Raw genomic sequence first — 26,858 nt, forward strand, 5'->3', positions numbered from 1 at the left:
AAGAGCAGCAACTGGGACAGAATCCGGCGCCCCAACCGGCACTAGAACCCGTCGTGCTGGCACCACAGGTGGAGGATTAGCCAAGTGATCCGCGGCGCCGGCCATCTTGCTTTCTTGCTTTCTTTTGGCTATTGAAGGATTTTCTCACAGAGCACAACAAAATAGAACAGGATCTATTTAACCCTGGTCCTTGTTTACTGGATTGGGAGAGATCTGTGTGTCCCACTTCCCATATTTTGTTGGAAGAAGGAAGGAGAACATTGGAGAAAAAGAATTTTTACCCATCTAGTCAATTCAGTGAGTGTGGTTTGCACTTTTCCATCTTGCTATTTAGGCACCATACAGCTTTGGTTAAATTTAAAAGCTAAGGACTGGCATTGTGGCATAATGGATAAAGCTGCCACCTCTGACGCTGGGATCCTTTTTGGGCGCGGGTTTGTGTTTAAGCTGCTCTACTTTCAGTCGAGCTCCCTGCTAATGTCCTGAGAAAAGTGGGAGAAGATGGCTCAAGTACTTTAGGCCCCTGCCACCAGGTGGGAGACCTGGATGGAGCTCCTGGTTCTTTGCTTTGGCTTGGCTCAGCCCTGGCCATCACAGCCACTTGGAGAAGTGAAGCAGTGGATGGAAGACTGTCCACCCTCCAACCCCCTGTAACTCTGATTTTCAAATAAATAAATAAATCATAAGCAAAAATTAAAAGCTAGAAGGGAATAGATAGCCAATGATATATTTGGATAAATGAACAAAATGACTTATTTCTAAGTATTCTGATCTATAGGCATAAGATAGTTTACCATTTGTTAGGCCTTCTTTAATTTTTCTCAATAGTGTTATATAATTTTCATCATATATATTTAAAATACCTTTTGTTAAAGTTATTGTTAAATAAAATATTTTTCCAGATGCTGTCATTGTTTGCATTGCTTTCTTTTTTTTTTTTTTTTTTTAAGATTTATTTATTTATTTGCAAGTCAGAGTTACAGAGAGAGAGGAGAGGCAGAGAGAGAGAGAGAGAGGTCTTCCATCTGATGGGTCACTCCCCAGTTGGCCGCGACAGCTGGAGCTGAGCTGATCCGAAGCCAGGAGCCAGGAGCTTCTTCCTGGTCTCCCACGTGGGTGCAGGGGCCCAAGGACTTGGGCCATCTTCTAACTGCTTTCCCAGGCCATAGCAGAGAGCTGGATTGGAAGTGGAACAGCCGTGTCTCGAACTGGTGCCCAGGCCAGGGCGCATTAACCTGCTGCGCCACAGCGCCGGCCCCTGCATTGCTTTCTTAATTTCACTTTTGGATTGTTCATGGGGCCAGTGTTGTGGCTTAGCAGGTTAAATTTCTGCTTGCAGGGCTGGCATTCCATATTGGAGTGCCTGTTTGAGTCCTGGCTACTCTGCCTCTAATACAACTTCCTGATAATATTCCTGGGAAGGCAGCAGATGATAGCCCAGGTATTTGAGTCCCTGCCATCCATATGGAAGACCTGAATAGAGTTCCTGTCTTTGGCCTGGCCCAGATTTGGCTGTTGTGGGCATTTGGGGATTAAACTAGCAGATAGAAGATTGTGTGTGTGTGTGTGTGTGTGTGTGTGTGTTTCAAATTAAATTAAGGAAAGAAAGAAAATACAATTGATTTTTGTATATTGATTTTGTATCTTACAACTCACTGAATTTGCTTATTGGTTCTGATTTATTAGTGAGTTCTATAGAATTCTCCATATATAAGGTCATGTAATCTGAATGGAGGTAGTTTCAGTTTTTCCTATCTAATTTCTTTTTTCTGATAGATTTCCCTGGCTGGAATCTTTAGTGTAATGTTGAATTGAAGTTATGAATGAACATCTTGTCTTGTTCCGGGTTGTAGGAGGAAAGCATGTATTCTTTCACCATTAGGAGTATTGTCCATTATGTATATTTTATTTTTATAGATGGTCTGTATTCTGTTGAGGAAGTTCTTTTTTAATCCATTTGTAGTACATTTTTATATGTTGTTAAATACTTTTACTGTGTTTAGATAACATGTGGCTTTTGTCTTTATTAATGTATGTTAAATTAATTGATTATTATTTATGAAACCTGCCTTCTATTCCTGGGAAAATCACACTTGACCATAATAATTCTTTTTATATATTGCTGATTGTGGTTTGCCAGTATTTTGTTGAAGATTTTTGTGTGTATTCCTAAAAGATATTGATGATTCTATGCTTAAGAATTTCTTTTAGATGGTTCTTTAAGCAAGCATATATCTGTTATAAGAATTAAACAAAACGGTATACAAAAGGCCCTAGCACAGAGCCCAGTGCAATAGTGGTGGATACCTTTTGTGAACTATTCTTTGGTTGGAGGTCACTGGATGTCATGATTGAGAGCATAGTTTCTTGAGTTGGACAGACATGGAGTTGAACCCTGGCTTCCTCTTCCTTCTTGTTAGCTGTGTGACTTTGGGCACATAGGTAGATATACTAAATTGTTTCATAATAGTACTTCATTCTTAGGATCGTTGGAAGGATTTAATAAGAAGATACAAAACCAAATACAAGGTGTAGTATGCACTTAGGTGCTACACGTGTATTAATTCTTGTTACTGGTAAATGGACTAAATGCAGTAATATTATGAAGGGGAGAAATTAGAAATATTGAACTACCCATCAGTAGGTGATTGGTTTAATATAGCATGTGTGAGTGCTCTTTAAAATGTATTAAACCGGGCCGGCGCCGTGGCTCAATAGGCTAATCCTCCACCTTGCGGCGCCGGCACACCGGGTTCTAGTCCCGGTCGGGGCGCCGGATTCTGTCCCGGTTGCCCCTCTTCCAGGCCAGCTCTCTGCTATGGCCAGGGAGTGCAGTGGAGGATGGCCCAGGTGCTTGGGCCCTGCACCCCATGGGAGACCAGGAAAAGCACCTGGATCCTGGCTCCTGCCATCAGATCAGCGCGGTGCGCCGGCTGCAGCGGCGGCCATTGGAGGGTGAACCAATGGCAAAGGAAGACCTTTCTCTCTCTGTCTCTCTCTCTGTCCACTCTGCCTGTCAAAAATAAAAAAAAAAAAAATGTATTAAACCAATGTTGACATAGAAAAATATTTACTAAATGTTAGTAGTGGGCAAAGCAGTTTTGTGTACATGTGTATATAATTGATGTTTATAAATGCAAAAAGTCTAGAACTGTATGTAAATTATTCACAATTTAATTTGGGGAATTTTGATTATTTATAATAGTACTTTAATATTGAAGTACTTCAGTAGTACTTCAACTTAATCTTAAAGTAGGCATATGTGAAGAGAGATCAAATTATGAGAAATTCATATTATCTTTCAGTTATATTTTCCCATGAACTTTTTAAAGCTGTCCTCATGGTTTGTCAAGAAAAAAAGAATAAACATATTTCTGTCTTGGAGGAGAAGCAGGAAGCTTAAAAAAATTTAGGGTTATAATTGTCCTACTTTCTTAATTTGCCCTGTTATTTTCATAGCCTTGTTAGATTTTATCATCTAATGAAGCCTTACACATTTTTATAAAGTAATAAAAACTTCTAGAAACAATCTGTGAAAAACGATTGCCTCCATTCATATATTTTGCTTTCCTTCCTGTGGATTGCCATATTCATTATTGAATACCTGCGTTGCCCCAGGCTGTGTTCTAGGTGTTGGAAATACCAAAAAGAATGCATAGTGCATTGTACTCTGGTGTCCAAGAAACAGAACAGACCTGTGAAGACCTGATTGCAGGGTGAGATGGAATAAATGGCGAAGAAGGCCACAGTCAGCTCTTCCTGGACAGAGATGGGCAGGCTCTCAGAGAGGAGCTAACAGTATACTCCTAATTTCAGGACTGCAGAGTGGTATGTCAGACCAAGACAGATGACTTGCAGACAGCAGAAACAGCCTTTGCAAGTGCTTGCAACTATGCAAGATCTAAAAGAAGAAATGTATGGATATTTATGATGTACAGCTAGCCTTTGGGCTTGTTAGCCTTTCCCTGTGCAGCCTCCTTTCGGGATTGCTGCTGTATTCTAGTTACGAGGCTGCCATGTTTCCCACAACCTTGGAGGAAAGTTAAAGTAATGGGGTGAGTGAATTGGAAAGCCTGGCAGGAATAGTGGCTTCCACAAAATGACCCTGGTGCAGCGAAGCAGAAAGATAGTTGCGTTTGCTGTAGGAAAGGAGGCACTCCTTTCAGTGGTCTCCCACCAGACACAGCCTACCTAAGGAACAGGGAAAAAACAGGTTGCGGGCTAGGTCCCAGCTCCCACAGAAGATGGGCAATAAGCAGACCTTTCTTAGTTTCTGTGATGTTTGTTGGTCCTCAATAGGTGAGTATTAACATTTTCCAAACAGACTTAATGACCCAAAGCTTGTAATTCCAAGTTCCAGACACCAGACCTGAGTCTTTTGACTTAGGTCTGCCACCCCTATACCCTAACCCATAGTCACAGTTGTGTACAGTGGTCTTTCTAGGATTTTTGACCCATAGCATCTGTTGTGGCTTATTGTTTTTTTTTTTATTGTACTCTGCCCAGTTTGGCTAAAGTTTGGTTCTGAGCCACTGGGGCTCTGCTAAGGCTTCTCCAGGGAATTGGGTATTTGGGTCAGTGGAGGCTGCTGAAGGGGTGAATCTGACCATGCAGGGTCTGCCCAGGCCATTTTCCAGCCTCGCTACAGCATCTGGAGCACAATGTAGACATGTTCAGTTCTAGAAGTCTGGTTTGGGGGCTGGTGCTATGGCGTAGCAGCTAAAAGCTGCTGCCTGCAGTGCTGGCATCCCATGTGGGCGCCAGTTCGAGACCTGGCTGCTCCACATCTGATCCAGCTCTCTGCTATGGCCTGGGAAAGCAGTTAGAAGATGGCCCAAGTCCTTGGGCCTCTGCACCCACGTGGGAGACCTGGAAGAAGCTCCTGGCTCCTGGCTTCAGATTGGTACAGCTCCAGCCGTTGTGGCCAATTGGGGAGTGAACTAGCCGATGGAAGACCTCTCTCTCTCTCTCTCTGTCTCTCCTCCTCTCTGTGTGTAACTCTGACTTGCAAATAAATAAATCTGAAAAAAAAAAAAAAAAAGAAGAAGAATATGGGCCAGGTCCTTTGGCCCCTGAACCCATGTGGGAGACCCAGAAGAAGCTCCTGGCTTCAGATCAGCCCCTCTGTGGCCATTGTGGCCATTTGGGGAGTGAACCAGCAGATGGAAGACCTCTCTCTGCCTCTGCCTCTCTGTAACTCTGCTTTTCAAATAAATAAAATTAATTAAAAATCAAAAAAAAGAAGTCTGGTTTGCTTTAAAGTCAGTGGGTAACTGTGTTTGTACTCTGCCCGTTCTGGTTCTTTTTTTCTCCAAGAATTCTGTCTTCGTGTTTTAGAATCTCTTTTGCATCAGTAGTGCTTTGTGGCGTGCTTTTTTGCTGCTATTTCCCCCTTTTCTGTGTCTATTAAACCAAGTCGCCAGGAGTAGGGTTCTTGGAAGTTGGATAAAAATTACAGTATCCCTCTGTAGAAAATTCATGAGTCATTTTGAATTGTCTTTATCTGGTGCTGGAAAAGCAGAGATGGAGTAGAGGTGCTGGTGGCTGGGTATTGCTGGCTCCGATTAGCTTATAGTAGGTTTCTATCCAGATGGTCTACCGAGAGACATGGCCCACAAGTGGCAGCCTGTGCAGTTTGGCTAAAGATACAAGTTAGTTATTTCCTTGGGCTCAGTGGGGAACATAACCTTCGTAAAGATAATTTTCTGTACAACATGTTGTATGTGAAAATCTAAAAAAATTATATAATGGTACAAGCTTATTTTCAGGGTGGGCATTTGGCTTAGCAGTTAGGTCACCAATTTGAATGCCATAATGCTGTCCCCTTATAAATATGTTGATTTTTACCAACCCACAAATCTTTTTCCTTCTTTAATTTTCAGTATACCTTGCAGAATACTGGTTGGATTCACTGCTATTTAAAAAACTTAAAAGTTAACAAACTTATAAAAATAATTCAACTTTGCTGAAAGAAACATGTGACAAGAAGCATTTTTTCCACCTCTGACATTGATTACAATTTAAAGACGATAATATTCAGTGATGGCAAGTTGTGACAGGCTGGGCATTCCTTTGAACTCCTGGGAGGGAAAATATACCTTTATATGATTTTTCTGAAAATAAGTTTGGCCACATACATTGAGCACTTTCATGCTCTTTGGCCTGGTAATATTGCTACTAGATTTTTTTTTTCATCTTAAAATTCAGACAGAAATGCATTTGGAAGCATTTTTGTTGTACTATTATTTCTAATGGTAGGGTACTATGTCTAGTAAGAGTGTTTCTGCTGTTGCATTTTCCAATTCAAAAATACTATCTTACTATTAAAATGGTGTTTATGACAAATATATCATCATAAAGGAAAAGTTGGCATTTAAAGTAAATAGTGTTCCTAATTATATATATATGTATTCTCATCTCAGCTGTTATATTGAAATGCACTATAAAAAATGGTCAGAGATAGTCCAAAATAGTGAAGTGACTGATTTTGAGTGGTGGTTTTATGAGAGATGGTTCTCTTTTTTATATTTTCTGTTTTCCCACATTGGAGTGGGAGGACATCCAAGTGATCTGTAAGGCCAGCTGATATTTTATGTTCAGCTGACAAATGGATCGTTTTTAACACTGATTTATGTGCTTACTGTTCAGATAAGAACTTTGATGATGAAGATTCTGTGGATGGCAACAGGCCTTCCTCTGCCAGTTCTACATCGTCCAAGGCTCCACCAAGCTCCCGGAGAAACGTTGGGATGGGTCCCACCCGCAGGCTGGGGTCATCCACCCTGGGATCCAAGTCATCAGGTGAGTGAGACCAGGCCCTGTGGTGCTTGCCTGTGGTGTCCCTCAGAAGTAATGCAAGCCCCATGTGTAGCGCATTCCTGCCTGCTTTTCTTTAATTGTGTTGGTACTGCATCTGCTGATAAACCAGGGTGTACGTCTGAGCTGCTGTGTTAACTTTGCTGCCTTTCGGTAAAGCAGAGGCTGTAGTAGAATGGAGCTACACAGTGGAAAGAATAGCTCTGAGATACAGAACAAGCATACCCCAATGGAACTATTTGATTGCCTGGATCCAGCGATGCTTGGAACTGTCATAGGGCTTTTTGAGGCTGTTTATTAAGACAACATCCTGAAGTCACATTGTACTTCTGTCTTTAAAATATGTTTTTTCTTACAAATAGTATTTTTCTTGTGAGACCAGTATGGATGTTGGGTTAAATAGATGGTAAGAGGTTAGTTCTCTGAAGCTTTGAAAATTGATTTACAAGGATTTCTTCCATAAATCCCTCCTGTCCCACCCCGTCTGGACAGCTTAACTTGTGATTGTACAGGATTCTTGTTTTGCTGTTGAGCTTTACACTGACATGCATATTTCCTACTTTTTAACCTCTGGTTCTAGAACTATGCTAACTGATAACATTGGACTTTTAAACTAGTATCGGTGGGGGTCAGGAAGTGGGAGGTCCTGGACCTTGAGCCCCAAATGTCAAAGCTTGATGAGCTATTTAAAATTGGAAGAAGATTAGAGTCAGATCAGATGCTGTTTCTGGGTGGTCTTGGCTGGATTTGGAACTGGCCCTAGGCAGGTGATATCTTGACCAGGTTAGCAGATATCATGTGTCCCCTTGCCTCCTCCATGTCAGCATCTTTGTGGTGGAGGAGCTGTGCCCAAGGGCAGGGAGTAATGTCACCTTCATATCAAGGATAGCAGAAGGGGAAGTGTTGCTCTATTTCTTGTGTTTGTTATTATTTTCCTTAGTTCTTTATGCTATTTTTTTGGTGCATTAAAGTTTTTTTTGCTATTGAGTTTAAAAATTCTTATAATACAAAATTAGCCATTTTTTAAACTTTTATTTAGTAAATATAGATTTCCAAAGTACAGTTTATGGATTACAATGGCTTTCCTCCCCTATAACTTCCCTCCCATTCGCACCCCTCCCATCTCCTGCTCCCTCTCCCATTCCATTCACATCAAGATTCATTTTCAATTATCTTTATATACAGAAGATCGATTTAGTATATATTAAGTAAAGATTTCATCAGTTTGCACCCACACAGAAACACAAAGTATAAAATACTGTTTCAGTACTAGTTATAGCATTACTTCACATTGGACAACACATTAAGGACAGATCCCACATGAGGAGTAAGTACACAGTGACTCCTGTTGTTGACTTAACAATTTGACACTCTTGTTTATGGCGTCAGTAGTCTCCCTTGGCTCTAGTCATGAGTTGCCAAGGCTATGGAAGCCTTTTGAGTTCACCGACTTCGATCTTATTCCGACAGGGTCATAGTCAAAGTGGAAGTTCTCTCCTCCCTTCAGAGAAAGGTACCTCCTTCTTTGATGGCCCATTCTTTCCACTGGGATCTCACTCACAGACATCTTTCATTTAGTTTTTTTTTTTTTTTTTTTTTTTTTTTTCCAGAGTGTCTTGGCTTTCCATGCCTAAAATACTCTCATGGGCTCTTGAGCCAGATCCGAATGCCTTAAGGGCTGATTCTGAGGCCAGAGTGCTGTTTAGGACATCTGCCATTCTATGGGTCTGCTGTGTATCCCGCTTCTCATGTTGGATAGTTCTCTCCTTCTTAATTCTATCAGTTAGTATTAGCAGACACTAGTCTTGTTTGTGTGATCCCTTTGACTCTTAGACCTATCAGTGTGATCAATTGTGAACAGAAATTGATCATTTGGACTAGTGAGATGGCATTGGTACATGCAACCTTGATGGGGGAATATTTTTTTCACTGTTTCATTTGTCCTGTAGCATGTGTCAGTACTTTGTTCCTTTCCATGGTTGGACAGTCTTTATAATCTTTCTTTTTGATCTGTTTTGGATGATATTAGTTCCACAAAACTTGCTTCAAGCATTTCTGTGATCAGAACACTTTTTCTTCCCATCACAACCCCACACCTCTGCCAGAAGCCCCACTGGGTCCATTATGTCAAGAAGGCGGTCCTACTTTCATCCTCTTCCCATTTGGTTAATACCATAATCATGAATTTTCTGGTTAAGTTGTCCTTGGTGCGTGGTCCCCTCAGGACCTGTCTGCTCAGTGGGCACCATTCCTTGTGCTGAAGCAGACCAGCACTACCTCACAGTCTGTGGCCACTGTTTGTTGATGTTGGCTTGTCAACTAGTGTGAGTGATCTCCCCCTGGAGTGGTAAGATATATGTATCACCACCTAAGTCGTCTGTGAAGGCTTTTTCTAAGTGGCCCATCTGGACCCCAAACACCTATTGCGTATCTGGTAAGAAGTCCTTGGGAAAGCCTTCAGGGCGGATGTTTGGCTCCACCTTTATCACATGTAGGAGTGCCTGGTTCAAGTTCTAGCTCCACTTCTGATCCAGTTTTCTGCTAATGTACATGCTGGGACACAGTAGGTAATGACTCAGATACTAGGGTTCTTGCTATCTAGGGGAGACCTGGATTGAGTTCCAGGCTCCTGGCTTTGGCCTGGCCCAGCTCTGGCTGTTACAGGCATTTGGGAAGTGAACCAGTAGATGGAAGACCTCCCCTTCTTGCCCCTACTGGCCTTTCAAGTGAAGTGAAAGCAAATAAATGAGAAAACTTTCTGAAAGTGTGGTCAGTTAAATCACTAGTGGAGGTTATGAGGAAGATCAGAGACACCAATTCTGAAAATGTTACATTAAAAAAAATAATATAGCATTACCTGATTTTCACATGTGGAATGGAGTTGATATTAACAAAAAGAAAATAGCTTTCCCCTAATGACATCAGTTAACCTTTTACAGAGAAAGTGAAGGAGACACAGAGAGATCTTCCATCTCCAAATGGCTGCCATAACTAGGGCTGGGCCATGCTGAAACCAGGAGCCTGGAACTCCATCTGGGTTTCCCAGGCAGGTGGCAGGGGCCCAAGTATTTGGACCATCTCTGCTGCTTTCCCAGGTACATTAGCAGGGAGCTGGACCAACCAGGACTCGAACAAGTGCTAATATGGGATGCTGGCATTACAGGTGGCAGCTTAACCCACTGCACCACGGCACCAGCCCCAACAGTTAACTTTTAAGCATACATCTTAGAACAGCATTAGGAGACACTTAAACTGATGCTTATCTGAAAAATTGACATCATTATCATGAGTTCAAGGAAATGAAATGTTTTAAGACTAACATGAAGTTGAAATGAAATTTAAATCCTTTTAGAATTTATTTAATTACTTCAAATTTATTATGCTGGATATCTCATAATAATAATTAATGTATTTCCTGAAGAATTAAAATTTTCTGTTTATTAGGAACCTTTCAAAAGGTTTATACATTAATACAGTATACATTATCTAAATCCTTTAAACCCAGACTGTCTCTGATTAAACAAGTAGTCTCTTTAAGTGGCCTTATGCTATTTATGGTTTATATGGTGTTGTAGAGTTGCTGTGCTTCATCATCTTTTTTTAGTTTTCATTAATTTATATTTATTTGAAAGGTAGAGTGATAGAGAGTCAAGGATCTTCCATCTACTGATTCACTGTCCAAATGCTCTCAAGAGTTAGGGCTGGCTGAGGCTGAAGCCAGGAACTTGCCAGGGACCCATGTACTGAGCCATCATCTGCTGCTTTCCAGGATGCACATTAGTGGAAGTTTGATCCAAAGTGGAGGCAGGACTCCATCCTAGCCACTCTGATATGGGATGCAGGTTTCCCAAGCAGCAGCTTAACCTGCAGCACCACGGTGCCCATCCATGTGCTTCATCTTATAATGTTTGTCTGTTCCACAGTACTCTAAATTTATATAAAATCTTTTTAAAAAAGATTTCTGAATCTTCCAAACTGTAATTTTGTTTATGTGCATTCAGATTTCTACAGTGTATGTTATAACCATTATCTACATTTTAAAAATTTGTATTTTTACAGCTGCAAAAGAAGGTGCAGGTGCTGTTGATGAAGAGGACTTTATTAAAGCATTTGATGATGTACCTGTTGTGCAGGTGAGCAAGAATTAACAAGAAGGATAGAATTAGTTTTCATTTTCCCTTTTCAGATCAGCCCCTTGTAGAGTTCTGTCCCAGGTCAGGTAATTTTAACTATCAAGTCCACATGAGAGCTGAAGTGCAGAGTGGAAAATGCCGGATAGTTTTATAACTGAGCAAAAGTCAAGGTGGAAGGTGATCTTTCAGTGAGAAGAAGAAAGAAGTTGATTGCTTTAGTTTACAGGGCAGATCACCTAAAAGAGAAATATATGATTAGGTTAAGTGGGGAAAGAAAGAAGCTTGCTTATTTGGGGTTTTTGTTAGAAAAAATCATAAATTTGAAGGATTTTGTCTGAAAAACTTTAGAAAGTACTTTAGTAAAAGCTCAGGTCATACTATCTTTGATGTCTCACTTACGTACTTAAAATAAAGCAAATATTATTTATAAAAGTTGGGAAAATGTCATACTTTTTTTCATAATATTTTAAAATGAATTCATATTTGTTTATTTGAAACTCCCCATATGCCCACAACAGCCATGGCTGGGCCAGAGCAAAGCCAAGAGCCTGGAACTCTGTCCAGGTCTCTCGTGACTGTAACAGGGGCCTGAGCACTTGGACCATCATCTGCTGCCTTTCCAAGGCACACTAGCAGAAAGGTGGATCAGAAGCAGAATAGCTGGAACTTGAACCAGCATTCTGATATGGGATGCAGATCTCCCAAGTGATGGCTTCACCTAGTGTACACCAGTGCCTGCCCCCAGTCATACATTTTTGGCAGCTTTGTTCCTCAAGTTCCCCCCCCCCCCTTTATTATTTATTTGAAAGTCAGTTACAGAGGGATAGAGACAGAGAGAGAAAGAGAGATTTCCCATTCTCTGGTTCACTCCCCAGATGCTGCATCAGCCAGGGCTGAGCCAAGCTGAAGCCAGGAACCAGGGGATTCATCTGGGTCTCCCATGTGGGTGACAGAGACCCAAACACTTGTAATCTTCCACTGCTTTTCCCAGGCCATTAGCAGGGAGCTGGATCAAAAGTGACACAGCTAGCAAACAAACTGGCGCCCACATGGAAAACTGGTGTTGCAGGCTGTGGCTTTACCTGCTGTGCCACAACACTGCCCCTCCTCAGATTTCCTGTTGCAAATGAGGGCTGATACTTTTTTTCTTCCTCCATTGGCTGTCTGTGCTCCATGTACCTGTTGCATTCACAGTGATAAGACAGTTATCCTTGCCACCATGGTTGCCATGTGTGTAGATCAGATGACAGGCATTCTTGGCTCAAGTTCATCTTTTTTTTTTTTTTTTTTTAAGATTTTATTTATTTATTTGACAGGTAGAGTGGCAGACAGTGAGAGAGAGAGACCGAAAGGTCTTCCTTCTGTTGGTTCACTCCCCAAATGGCTGCAATGGCCAGAGCTGCGCTGATCCGAAGCCAGGAGCCAGGTGCTTCTTCCTGGTCTCCCATGTGGGTGCAGGGGCCCAAGCACCTGAGACATCCTCCACTGCTTTCCCAAGCCACAGCAGAGAGCTGAGCTGGAAGAGGAGCAGCCGGGACTAGAACCGGCACCCAGATAGGATGCTGGCACCGTAGGCAAAGGATTAACCTAGTGCACCACGGTGCCGGCCCTGGCCCAAGTTCATCTTTAAGGACTTGACCTTCCCAGCATGCATTTTTTTGATTGATTATACCCTACATGTCTTATAAGACTGGGGATAAGTGAGAAAGTAGATTGGAAGGTGCTCCACATTATGTTTGTAGTGTGATGTAATAAATAATACAGAGTCATAAGTAACTTAGGCATTGTAGACTGTTTCACAGTAGGTTTCTCTTCTGCACATGAAATCATCTTATTCAATCTATAGCAGGACTATGTTTAAGGCAAGGTTTTCCCCACTCAGCAGCACCTCTAGTAAGTTTGTATTCACAACAGGAAAGAAGCTCATTCTCACAAACCTGTTTAGACGTTTTCTCATAGGTATTAAAGGTGAAAACATTTCCTTTTACTGTACTTACTAGATGTCCTTGACTCCATGTAATTAAGAAATAATCTTTGTTTATTCTGCACATTTTCTAATAGAAATTGTAATTTAATTTTGCTTACAGATTTATTCCAGCCGAGACCTTGAGGAATCCATAAACAAAATTAGGGAAATCTTATCTGATGACAAGCATGACTGGGAGCAGAGAGTAAATGCTGTAAGCCACTGACCTCATGTGATTGGATTCTAGATTTACCAATATTCCAAACACTCGATTATAAATAGGAGGATGTCACCAATGAATTTTAAGTAGTAGATTTTTTAAAACATAAATTACTGTATTTGCGTGTTGCTTTTTAAACAAAGACCTGACTGGAATATCTGGTGACAGCCTCTGCTCTCACCTTAATACAGATTTAATTCTGATTGTTTGCCAGTGAAGTACCTTTTTAATGGCATTTTCATTGTATGCTTGTAAATATTCTTTTCTTTCTTCATATCAACTTGCTGGAGAGTTTTGTCTATTTTTATAAGTGGATGAATGAAAACAGGCGGGCTGAACATTAAATTAGGGGTGGATTGTCTAAGGAAAGCTGTGTTATGTGGGTGATAGGCAAGAAGAGGGGTGGTCACATTGCTGCTGTGTTCTACTTAAATTCAGACAAGCTTGTTAATAGTGATGCAGGGGAAGATGCTATGGAGATACTGTCAGAATGCTTCTTCTTTGATTCATTACATAAATGACAATTGGGGTTGGACGAGGGAGTAAATGAGGTTGGGGGCGTTTATTAAAGTGAAATGAAGATTTTTGGTTATTTGTCCTTAGTATCCTAGAGTCTATAAATAGTAAGACATATCTAATTATAGAATACATCTTGTAAAAAATATATTTATCACCAATACTATCTTCTAAAAATTATTTGGTCTTGTAATTTTATAGATTTGTGCAGTCTATTAGCTAATATTTAACTGGATGAATTCTCTTGGGAAAGCTTTTTCTCTGTCAGTTGAAATTTAATGTTGATCACTTACATTTGATGGTGACTATTTGTGTATATCATGTTAAGAATTGTCTTTATATCTCCAATTTTCTCTATCTCCTCAGTTAAAAAAGATTAGATCTTTACTTTTGGCTGGTGCTGCCGAGTATGATAACTTCTTTCAACATTTACGTCTTTTGGACGGAGCCTTTAAACTCTCTGCTAAGGATCTGCGGTCTCAGGTAGTGCGGGAGGCTTGTATCACGTTGGGGTAAGAACTGCCATGCTTCACAATCTCACACATCATAGATAGTCTCACCCCAGAGCTTCAGAGATGGCCCCTGAACATGTTAGGTAGTCTCAAAGTCCCAGTCCAGTTAACACTGTGCCCAAAATTATAAAGAATGACTGATTTTAAACTTTATTTTATTCAGTGGCATAGATCTGAAGCCTCTATTTGAAACTTGAAGAAGTTATTAATATGGAAAAATGAAATTATATAAAATAGTTTTTCACATTTTAAATTGTTTTTCACTGGCTGGATATAGTATGATTATCAGACTATGTGTTCCTAGAAGAATACTATAGCTATTGAAGTTAATGGCATGTCCCACAGTAACATTTTATCCTAGCTCAACCTGTGTTGTTGATCAAAGCTGTACCCTGTGTTAGAATGTGTGTCAGATATCAAAGCAGCAGCGGCAAGAAAGCAGTGCAGCTATTTACGGTTTGGGCTGAAATCAGATAGTGAACATGAATGTTTGATGTTAAAAATGAAAAGACAGAGCAAGGGAGGCTTTTCCTATGTATGTTTTATTAGTATGTGATCAAATTGGTTTTTTTTGTTTGTTTGTTTTCGCTATTTTAAGACTGGTTGGACATAATTAAGGAAAAACTTGAACTAATGGCTATTTGCCAAATTTTCTGCATGCCAATTAAATATATTTTTAAAGTGTTGAATGTAGACTCTTGTTGTATGTAGATAACCCTAAGTAGAGCTCTAAGTGTTTGAGGTATATATGCTTCACTGTAACATCACTGTAACTACAGCCCAGCATTCATTCCTTTTTGCAGGCATCTGTCATCAGTTCTGGGGAATAAGTTTGACCATGGAGCTGAAGCCATTATGCCAACCATCTTTAATTTAATCCCAAACAGTGCCAAAATTATGGCCACTTCTGGTGTTGTAGCTGTTAGGTTAATCATTCGGGTAAGTATGTTGTAGGGCCTACATAAAATAAGCAACTGGTAAATGTTAATGGTTGACAAGAAACAGTAGCGACATTTTTCACTAGAGCAATTATACAGAATGGGAATCATGTTATACTTACTGTATTATCCATTTTCTTCATTTAATTACAGTATAAGAGCCTTTTACAGTCTGTAATGTAAAATGTGGTATGGTGTGTAGTCACTGAAATGTTGATTGGTGAATTGCCATTGGTTAATAATTAATTTGAGAGGCAGACAGAGATTAAGACAGAAAAGCAAGAGAGAGAGAGAAAGAGCTCCTGTCTACTTATTGATGCCCCAAATGCCTGCAGTGGCCCAGGTTGGGGACTGACCAAGAACTCATCTGAGATCTCCTACACAGATGACAGGGACCCAGTTACTCGGACTATCACCACTGCTTCTCAGAGTCTGTGTTAGCAGGAAGCTGGACTCAGTAGTGGAGTCGGAAATCTAACCCAGATACTCTTGTGTGGGACATTGGCATCTTAACAAGTAGGCCAGATGCTCACTGTTGGTTTTAAATGTTTGAACCTCTGCCTCTGAGTTAATGTTCTGCTCTTGTCTCTCTAGTGTTACTGCCATACCTCCCTCCTAATTCCAGTCTTTCCATTTTAGGAATTCGTGCTTGTAGTTTTACATACACACAGAGCTTTCACTAATTGCACGTGATCCCAGAAATAAAATGTTGGCTTTAGTTAAGTTTTCCTAACTTATTTAAATTGAAATAATTATCCAAGTAATTTATGTACAAGGTTTCATTAAAACGTGATAGTTCATAAGACTTTAAGAATGAATGTTTTGGCCAGCGGCGCGGCTCACTAGGCTAATCCTCCACCTTGCGGCGCGGGCACACCGGGTTCTAGTCCTGGTCGGGGTGCCGGATTCTGTCCCGGTTGCCCCTCTTCCAGGCCAGCTCTCTGCTATAGCCCGGGAGTGTAGTGGAGGATGGCCCAAGTCCTTGGGGCCTGCACCCCATGGGAGACCAGGATAAGTACCTGGCTCCTGCCATTGGATCAGCGCGGTGCGCCGGCCGCAGCACGCCGGCTGCGGCGGCCATTGGAGGGTGAACCAACGGCAAAGGAAGACCTTTCTCTCTGTCTCTCTCTCTCTTACTGTCCACCCTGCCTGTCAAATAAATAAATAAATAAATAAAAATAATAAAAAAAGAATGAATGTTTTCTACATTACCTCCTCCATACTGTCGAGTGCTTTTTTCCACAGACACTTGATGATGTTGACTAAAATGTAAAAATCCATCTTTCTAATTACTTTGTATAATTTTTGTTCTTACTATTCTTTCATTGCCTACCTCAAATAGTTAGACCCAGAGCTGTTATTGGACATTCCTGTTTAACATTATCAAAACATATTGGTCTGATGACTGCTTGTACCATCATGTTTTCATAATGGCCTTTACAATATCCAGTGAAATCCTTTTTCCTTTTTAAAAGCCAGTGACTTTCTAATCTAAACACATACTGAGATAAGTAGGTTAGTAAGGAAGTCATTCTCTTAGCTTTGTTTTGGTTTTTGCAATTATTCACCTCAAATATTTTTGTTTTTGCAAATATTCAAAAATACTTTTTATTCTTCTCCACAGCATACACATATCCCTAGGCTAATACCTGTCATAACAAGCAACTGTACCTCCAAGTCTGTTGCAGTCAGAAGGTAAATTTCTAATGAGCTTCCTCATTACTTTTGAATTGTTTACAAAGCAAAACAAACTCCAGATCTCCCTCCATGGATAAAATTTCATACTTTTATTGAAAGGTGTATAACTATGTAATATCACTGCAATCAATGCCTCTGGGTTGAGGGGTCAAGATCTCAATATTTTGGAAAATGAATTTGAACAGCTTCTTCTGTGTTTATATTTATATGTATGTTTGTGCATATGCATGAGCTTGGGAGGAAGGTGGCTGAGGGAGAAGGGGAGAGGACCATGTATACTTTTCTAGAAGTTCCCCTTCTCTGTGTCATTTGTCTACCCCATTTCCTGACTGAAGATGGTGACTTCATGCGAGAAACAATACCACAAATATCCATGGTAGTAATTCCATATTAATGATATTAATGTAGTGGGAGGAGAGATGTTGTTTGTGTCTTCTGAAAGTGATTTCTGGGGTTCTGAACCCCGACCTGTCATCCATTGCTGCTGTGCAGTTACAGGAGACACACCTGTAAGATACTTCAGGAAGGTACAACCTGGGTAACTAGCTCAGACTTTGTTCTCAAGTCCCTGTGTTGTGTGTCCTGCTAAGTTGCTGGACTACATGTGAGAAATCGAGACTGTCCTTTTAGCTCAGATCTGCAATTCTTGACTATTGTGTCATAGGGTCTTTTAAGAGTCTTAAAATCTGTGGACCCTCTTTCCAGCAAAATGTAAATGCATAGAATAGTTTTTGTGTAGGTTTCCAGAGAATTCATGGACCCCACTAAAACCTCTCAATGGGAGCTTTGTAGGGCAAGTTAATGGCAAGCCTGGGCCATGTGGGTGCAGGGACCTAAACACTTTGCCCATCTCCACTACTTTCCAGGGCACATTAGCAGGGAGCTGGATCAGAAGTGGACAGCTGGGTCTCCATCTGGTGCCCATATGGGATGCTGGCATCTCAGGTGGCAACTTAACCCATTGTGCCACAATGCCAGCCCCAGAATTTTCTTCTTTTTGAAGTCTGGCTAGTAATTCTATTTGTGTGTGTGTGTGTGTCTGTGTTGCATTTTCCTTCATCCATTGATACATACTTAGGTTGTTTCCATAGTTTAGCTGTTGTGAATAATGCTACAATGAACATGGGCAGGCACATGCCTCTATCTACTGATTATATTTCCTGTGGATACATTTATACTCAGCAATTGGATTCCTATCCATCATATTAACAGTAACATGAGAGGCAAGAGAGAGAAGATATGTATAATGCAAATGTCTGAAGTCATAAAAACAGAATTTATTCCTTCCGCTGAAAATATTTAATTTCTAACTGCATGGCTCAATGTCATATCCCTGAGGACTGCAATCTGCTGGTGGCCCACAGTTCTGGTGTTCCTTGGTTAGAGTGGAGTGGCTACAGCACCCTCTAGAGGTGAAAGTGTAAAGTCAGTAAGGCAGAGGGTGACTGAACTTCAGAACCATATAGACTTTGATAAAAGAATGGCTTCTTCCCATTTACCAGTTATTGGATCTAATAGGATCTAATAGGATTCACAGTTAGATAACAGGGGCCTGGCACTTCGTGAAAGCTTAGTAAATGATAACCTTTTTTTAATGTGTTACTGTTATTATCACTACTGTTTTAGGTTGCCAAGAGAAATTCAGAAAGTATTTTTCATTTATGTGAAGGCAGAGTTCTTCAATGAGGTGACATCATCTTTGTTGTGGAACATTATTGTCAACTTGGGCTGCCATGATGAAATAGCACAGACAGGTGGCTTAAACAACACAGATGGATTTTCTCATGGCTCTGGAGGCTGGAAGTGCATGATCAGGGTGTCAGTGTGGTTGGGTTCCTCTGAGGACTCTTCCTGACTTGCAGGCAGCTGTCTTCTTGCTATGTCCTCACATGGCATGGAGATAGAAGGGCAGAGGTGGGGAGAGGAGAGAGATGAGAGCACAAGCTCTCTGATGACTCTTCTTGTAAGGGCATGCATCCCACCACAAGGGCTGCATGCTCTTGACCTCATCTAAATATAGTTACCTCCCACATCTCCAGATGCCATCCCAGGGGCAGGGGTTGGGGAGTGGTTAGGGCTTCAACATGTTAATTTCAAAGGAGACAAAATTCAGTCCATAGCATTAGCAATTCTGGTCTCCAGCACTAAATACAAGCAGCAGTACAGTCACCATGACAGCAGAAATGCTGCCTCATTCACAGTTTTCAGAAGCACACACCAGACTGCTGTTTCTGTACTCTGCATTAGTCAGAACCGTGTGTTCCAGTATCAAGAGAAGTAATCAGAACTGCCTCACCCAGCCCCTCTGCCCTTGGAAAGGTAAAGAGCCAAAGAGGGCCACGTGAGCAAGGCAGTGCACTTTCTGTTACATGCTCAGCCCACACTCTGCTTTGCTTTGGGAAGAAATGGATTGCACGGACTCCGTACCCTGAAGTCTTAGAATTTACTTGGGGAGATTAAAAATAATAATGCAAAGCAGAATAAGATTGAGTGACAGCAATGTGTGTTGTGGACTCAAGGATTCAGACAGGACAGCGATTAAAGCTAGCTATAGTTTTGCAAGAGATTTCAGAGATGAGTTGGAAATTGAGCCACTTTGAAAGATGATTGGGAATAGATGATGAAGAGACAAGAAGACTCAGGACTGGGGGATGGCATGGGCAGGAAGATGGAAGTAGAGTTAGCACAGCCTAGATTGGGACAGCCTGAGAAAGTGGCAATGAGAAACAGGCAAGTATAGTTGGTGTCTTTTCCTTTGAGAAAGCTCACTTGACCACTCCCCATCCCACTCCTATGGCCAGCCCCAGCAAGGGGCTGCAGCCTCTTTGTGCATCTGAAGCCCACTGTGTTCCTGGCATGTGAATCTGTTTCTTGTCTCCCTTGCTGTTTGGACTGTATCTTGGTTATCATTGTATCTCCAATATCTAGCACAGGATATGGGATTATTAAAGATGGCAAGTACTGAGTGACTAATTATATGGATTATAAGGATTTGAACTATGAGAATTGTGGGGGGGAAAAATCAGTCATTTCATTAGAGAAAGATTAATGTCTGTCTCCTTGAATGGACTCCTAGCACTTTCAAGATTAATCCCTACAAAGATAGGAGCCCTGGACTTAGAAAAAGGAAATTACACAGAGGGAGGATCCAGAGTCATGATGTAATCCAAAGGAAGTAAGACCATAATTGCTTTTGTGTACAAATCTGACCAAGAAAATTCATGAATATGAAAAGGCTTGAAAAGGAAGGATTTTGAAAGATTGATGGAAGTGGCTGAATGGCTGGCAACGGTCATTCTTCACCTTTTCCCAATCATCTTTCAACAAGTGGCTCAATTTCCAACTCATCCCTGAAGTTTCTTGCAAATCTATCAGTTGACTTTAATCACTGTCCTGTCTGAATTCCTGAGTCCACAACACAAACATCATTACTTACTTTCTCTTTCTACTTTGCATTATTGTTTTTAATCTCCCCAACTGAATTATAAATTTGGGGTTTTAGCAGGAAAATTTGGAGAACACTTAGTTTTTCAAGGTATTTTCTACTTTTTTAATGGCTAAATTAAAATTAATGCATTTTGTGAAATTAATACAAAGATCAGTTTCCTGATGTACATCGGCTTCCTGTGTGTGTGTACATTTCTGTATTAGCATGTTACTTTGGGTAATATAAAAACGTGGTGATGATAGGCTCTTTCCTTAATATTGCCATGAACGTCAAGTTTTTAAAAAAATTTTGTTTATTTGAAAGGCAAATGGAGATAGAAAGAGAGGGGGAGAGGAGAGAGACAAACAGATCTCCCATCTGCTAGTTCATTCCCCCAGAAGCTCATAATAGCTCAAGCAGGGCCAAGCTGAAACCAGGAGTCAGAACTCAACGCAAGTCTACCATGTGAGTGGCAGGGACCCTGATTCTTGAGCTGTCACTACTGCCTCCCAGGATACTCATTAGCAGGAACTTGACATTGTAAGGAGAGCCAGGACTTGAACCCAGACATCCCAATATGAGATACAGATGTCCCAAGCAGTGTCTTATCCACTGCTCCAAATGCTTGCCACAAGGTCTAGTTTCTGAGTGAAGGGGAAACCCTTGTATCCTTCCCCTGTGACCTGTTGGCCACAGAGGTAAATGCTTACTTGTGTTTACCTCGGTTTTTCAGTCAGTTCTGATTCTTTTTTTTATGTTCCATCTTTCTATTCATAAAAATTAGAAGAATAAAAAGCATTGTTGGGTCACCTAGGAAGAAAAAAGCTGTTTTATTTTTGCTGGCATACATGTTTATAAGTCACATTATTTGTTAACACTTTGCAGGCGCTGTTTTGAATTTTTAGACTTGCTTTTACAAGAATGGCAGACACATTCACTGGAACGGTGAGTATCTGATTGGAACCTGTTTTTCCCTCTTAACTCCATCGTGAGCTCGCACGCCTCCACCTTGTGTAAGAAACAAAGTCATCCAGTCATTTGTCTTGGCTGTGTACAGATGGGAGCATGTCGCATGAGCAGGAGCTTTTAGTGAATGTTGTTGATTGAACTGTTAGGCGTGAGCAAGTGTGCCCTATGACAATTGCAGAGCTAGTAGCAACCCTTTATTGACACTGACCCTGCTGCCTCAGATTCCTGTCAGTTCCAACAAGCTGAATGTTTGGAGCTGCCCTTGGTATGCAAGGTGTCATTCTTAAGTCTTTCAAGGGTTTTTACTTATAGTAGTTTTCTCTGTATCTGAGAGTCAGCAACTCCCTCTTTGTTCATTGTACTTTGTGACTGACTTGGCATCATGGGCTTGTGGCAGAATTCTTTTTGTTTTTCTTCATTTTTTAAGAGAGAGAGATAGCGAGCACAGATGTTCCCATCTACTGGTTCACTCACCAAATGCCTGCAATGGCTGAGACTGAGCCAAGACTGAAGCCAGGAGCTGGGGACTCAATACAGATCTCTCACATGGGTGGCAGAAGCCAATTAGTTGAGCAGTCACCACTGTCCTGCATTAGAACCAGGAATCAATCCTGGGTCCTCTGGTATGGGACACAGTTGTCTTAACTGCGAGGCTAGGTACCTCCTCCTGTGACAGAATTCTGGAATGAAAAGGTATGTCTCTCCTAAATTTTGAGATTCCTTCCTAACATTTTCAGTTCATATTAGTTTTTGGTGCTCTTGTTCTGGAGATAGTAAATTATGGTGCTGTGCCCTCATGGCTTTCATGGTGTGGAGTTTGTGAGGAACTTTACAGCATATTAAATATTTGGTAAAGTAGTGGAATTTTAAGCAACAATAATCTTATTCTGTGGAGCAGTGGTCAGAGATGAAACAAAGTCCCCTTCCAGAACTAACATTTCACCTGAAAAATCAATAGTTTGAATGTAGAATACAGTTTCACATTTTCAGATACTTCCTTGTTCTTTAATCTCTTGGATATCATATCTTTATTTGATGAGGAATGGAAAGTGAAATAGGGGGCTTACTGTGGGGACAAGTGAGCAGATGTGGCCTCATGGGCTCATTCACCTTTGTGCTTGGTGCCTGCCACTTACCAGGTGCTCACTGAGTACTAATGAGGCAAGTGCTTTTCAGGGCCTGGTCAGATTGGTCACTGGTGTTTATTGTAGAACTTGTTCAACCCAGTCATTTCCTGTCCTAAAACTGTTAAAATATTCATTTGGACTTTTTGGTGTTTTCTTCTCAGCTACGGTAAAGCATAACCAAGGAAAACACCTATTTATAAAATGGTTATGTGATTTATGAAATTGTTCATGTTAAATAGTAGTAGAACTTCAAAAATTGTTTATTCATTTGTAGTATAGTTGCTTTAAGATTCTTACTACTATCTCACTGTATCCGTAGAAACTAGCTCTGCCCATGGGAAAACAGGGTTTTTGTGTTTATGTTCATACATGATTTAATTAAATACGTATGACCTGAAAAGAAATCAGCTGTTACGTTTTTACAGTCACCCAAGATAGGGCTATCAAGGTCCTGAGGTGAGGGTGGACTGGGAGTGAGGATAGGTACTGGGACAGGATTAGAAGTGAAAGAACCTAACACTTGGGCCCTCCTCGCTGCGTGTGAACTGACTAGCTATGGCACAAAGCTTTTGTGTCCGCATTGCTGTTTTGAACACCAGTTTTCATTCACATGAAACCATGCATTCATAGTTATTATTGTTTTCTTTTCTAAATATCTAGACACATATCAGTATTAGCTGAAACAATAAAGAAAGGAATACATGATGCCGATTCTGAAGCCAGGATAGAAGCCAGAAAGTAAGTTTTTAATCATATAGCACTCTTCTGGAAATTACTTTTGTATTTCACATGCCTTGTATGGACTGCCTTATGAAAAACCCACAGAGTTACTTGAACTTATTTCATTAACCCTAACCTTTAAATGTGACCCCAAAAGACCATTTCAGAATATTTCTCTAATTTTTTTACAAGTGTGATATAGGCAACAAACAGAATGCTTATTTTCAGATATGTGAGCAATTATTACACAGATCAGAACAACACTTGTGTGCATGTTTAATATATTCTTTTATGACTTAATCTCTGTGAAAAGCCACTTTATTGATTTTCCACAAAAAGTCCTGGTCATGGGGAGTGATGGTCATGGGGAATTCTCTCCATGTTGTCAGATCTGTGCAAGCATTGGGTACTGGCTTCGTAAGCGGGGATCCTGGAAGGGGTTGGATTGACCCAGCCAGTACTCTGGACTGCCACAGAGCAAACTTGCTATTTCTAAACAAGATACATTAATCATCTTAGTCTGGGACATTACAGTTTTATTTAGCTGCATTGGTCTATTCTTTTGCAGTATTCTTTAACTGCCTTCACAGTAAATTATGTTCCCTTTGATTCTGAGTTCATTATACCTTTTAAGTCTTACTGCATCTTATCTTGTTAGTTGCTACCAAAGTAAGCGACATAATCAATAATTGCTATAAACTGTTAGGAAAGAATGTGTTAATGACCTATTTACACTGTTTTTTCCTCTTGGATTACTCTCCTTCCACAAGTTTTTCTGTTCTTCAATCATGTAACATAAATTTCAGGTAGCTCTGAACTTCTGCATTTTTGGTACATGTTACCTAAGCAAATTTCAGTAAATAAAATCAGGGAATGTCAAATTGCATTTAAGAGTGCTGCCATTACAGTTTGTCTCACAGTGCTTGAGTATTTAGCTCTGTCTTCCCTAAGCTCCTCAACCTTAAAAGTGAGGGCCCTTCATTCCGATTGTATGAAAGAGTCTGAAGTTCAGAGATGTTTAATGTCTTGCCAGGTCAGTTGTGAGGCCTGGGTTCATACCAAGCCCCTCGCATTTGCCCTCCCTTCATTATTCTGTGCTGCTGATGTTAGCCTGTGAGCTGGGTATTTTGGTTCTCAGAAACATTATGTGCTATACACTGGAGCTCATGAAAGACCTGTTAGATCCATAGACTAGTGAGAGTTTGTGTCTTTCCTAGATGTTACTGGGGTTTCCACAGTCACTTCAGCAGAGAAGCAGAGCACTTATATCACACCTTGGAGTCCTCCTACCAGAAAGCCTTGCAGTCACATCTGAAGAATTCGGACAGCATAGTGTCTCTGCCTCAATCCGACCGCTCATCGTCTAGTTCTCAAGAGAGTCTCAAGTAAGCAACCCCTCCTTGCTCGCCACTATTGTAAGATTCTGTGTCTACAAGTTTGCTGTGTGAAAACAAACTCCAGCTGTGCCTTCACTGTGTGTATCTGTGACTGTTCCCCACTCCCCAACCCCCGCCTTTGTTCAGGTCAGTTTTGGTGCTAGATCAGGTACCCTGGGGAACCAGTGTCCTTCGCGTAAGTGGTTTTCAGTTAACTTTAGTCCTGGAATGCAGTTTTAGAATATTGGAAATGTACCGCAGAGCAGGACGAGTTAGACACATTGATGCTACAGAGTCCTCTGGGAGGATGTAAGGGTGGCCTGGAGCCAGGCGTGGGAAGGGAAGGCATTCAAACCCAGGACCTGACAGCACCATCTTTGCTCTGTATTTCTCATCTCCGTCTCTGCTTAATATTTTGCTCTTTGTGCTTGAAAGGTAGTCCAAGATAAAGCACTAGAGCTTTGTCAGAAATTGGGGGTTATAAGATTAGGTCTGAATTGCCTTAATAATTCTGCAGTAATTCTACTTAATTTCCTACTGTGGTTTGTACTGTTATTAATGTGGGTAAAGAACACATTTAATAATATATGTATTTATACCTTTATTTTTAGTCGGCCACTCTCTGCCAAAAGAAGTCCAACTGGAAGCACCACATCGAGAGGTGAGTCTAACGGCCATGGAGGAAGCATCATACAAGGCTTGTTCTCAGCCTTCTCTCACCCCCTTCCCGATGTGAGCAGTGTGCCCCTCTGCTGCCAGTCCCTGCTGGGGCTGAAATAGGCAGGCCCTTTCTCCCCGCTTCCTACTGCCAATGTGTCAGTGCTGCCGGTTGTGTGGCTTCTTCTCTGCTCACCGGACAATCCAGGGAGACAGCTGGTGGTGCTTGTGCAGTGGCGGAGGCTTCTGGAGATGGGAGAAGGGCATGTTTCCTGGGAGGGGAGAGCTGTATGGTAATCAGAGTCCTGAGGAGACCTGCCAGACAGGAGTGGTTTCTTATGATTTCGCTTCTTCTTGTGGTGAAAGAAATATGGTCCATTTCTGAGGTGTCTGGTCTCCAGTGATACGAAAACAAATGGGCCTCAGTTCAAGTCATGTTTAGTTTCCTTCTGAACTCTATCTCAAGTGACCAGGAGAAGCTCTTGGTCAGTGCTGTGCACCCAACATTTGCTAAAACTCAACGTTTGTTTTCCAGAAAAGCAAAACAACTTGGGGTTTTAACAGTGCACATTTACAATTCCGTGTAGTGCTTACTTACATTTTCCTTCTTCCCCACAAAAGCTTCCACAGTCAGTACCAAGTCTGTGTCGGCCACGGGATCCCTGCAGCGGTCTCGAAGTGACATCGACGTGAATGCCGCAGCCAGTGCCAAATCCAAAGTCTCCTCATCTTCTGGCAGCACGCCGTTCAGCTCAGCAGCGGCTTTGCCTCCAGGGTCGTACGCATCCCTAGGTAACCAGACCCCCCCATCCCCCACCCTATCCTCCTGCCCCACTGTTCGAGGCGACCCTTGGCTCTTAGCACATTTCCAAAAGCCATAGTTGAGGAAGACCTCCCTGCCGCGGGGCTGGTAGTTAAGTGTCCGTCACGGTGTGCACTTGCAGCTCCCTTTATTGAGTGTCCCCTTTTCTCTGGAGCGCCATCCTTTCAGTGATGAGTAAGTACCCTCGTGCTTGCATGGCATGTGGCCCTACCTAGCACCTCCTTCCCCCAGCTCACCACCTCCTCCTCACTGGCAAACCCAGCCAGTATGCCTAGCCACTTCCCAAAGTGTCAAATCTGGGTTTTTCTCCAGAAAGGATTTAGTGGGGGATTCACCAGAGGTTGAATTATAGTTAGGTGTTTCTCAGTTTGAGAATATAACCAGAGTGTGGAAGGAGCTGGGGCTGGGCATGGACTCCCTTTCCACAAGTCACCTGGGGAAGGGCATGCCATTGCTCTGATGGTTGCCTACAAGCTTTTTTTTTTAAAGTTATGTGAAAAATTTTTGGGATCCTTCATAGCAGTGGGTCACGTACTTGTTTTTTCAGCAGACACTTAATACCTACTATGTGTAAGACTTATCATTTCTTTCATTTTATTTTTCTGAGAGCCAAGTCATTCAAAGCCAAAATCTGGGGGTTTGGCTGGATTGGCTGTCTGCTGGATTTTAAGGAAATGCATAAAATTTAAACGTTGTGCAGTGTTGAGATGATGTTACTTACGTGGTTTACAGATTCCTAAGTCAGTTTTAAAACTAAAGCTTTGAAAGCATTTTGGACACTGGCAGTGGAGTGGGAACAGCACCCGGAAAACAGGTGCACGATCTGCTGTTTACCAGCTCTGTGACCTTGAGTAGGCTCTAGAATCTTTGAGTCTGACTTCCCTATTCATAAATCACCTGCAGTGTCAGCCCCCTACTCAGAAATGTAATGAGGATGAATGAAGACGAAAGAAAGCATGA

At 41.4% G+C, this 26,858-nt stretch overlaps 1 protein-coding gene across 50 annotated transcripts in view; it reads left to right on the forward strand.

Annotated features, from left to right (window-relative positions):
• Nucleotides 1-26,858, forward strand: part of CLASP1 (cytoplasmic linker associated protein 1) — a 295,826-nt gene that overhangs the window by 165,748 nt on the left and 103,220 nt on the right. For all 50 annotated transcript variants that reach the window (XM_051838605.2, XM_051838621.2, XM_051838622.2 and 47 more), the window contains 11 exons: nt 6,649-6,801; nt 10,876-10,949; nt 13,037-13,129; nt 14,018-14,163; nt 14,967-15,102; nt 16,726-16,796; nt 21,112-21,171; nt 22,983-23,060; nt 24,260-24,427; nt 25,030-25,079; nt 25,697-25,867. In XM_051838605.2, coding sequence (XP_051694565.1) covers nt 6,649-6,801; nt 10,876-10,949; nt 13,037-13,129; nt 14,018-14,163; nt 14,967-15,102; nt 16,726-16,796; nt 21,112-21,171; nt 22,983-23,060; nt 24,260-24,427; nt 25,030-25,079; nt 25,697-25,867 — 1,200 coding nt within the window. The remainder of the gene's footprint in view (nt 1-6,648; nt 6,802-10,875; nt 10,950-13,036; nt 13,130-14,017; nt 14,164-14,966; nt 15,103-16,725; nt 16,797-21,111; nt 21,172-22,982; nt 23,061-24,259; nt 24,428-25,029; nt 25,080-25,696; nt 25,868-26,858) is intronic.

Source organism: Oryctolagus cuniculus, chromosome 3, assembly GCF_964237555.1.
Source record: "Oryctolagus cuniculus chromosome 3, mOryCun1.1, whole genome shotgun sequence".
Taxonomy (NCBI): Eukaryota; Metazoa; Chordata; class Mammalia; order Lagomorpha; family Leporidae; genus Oryctolagus; species Oryctolagus cuniculus.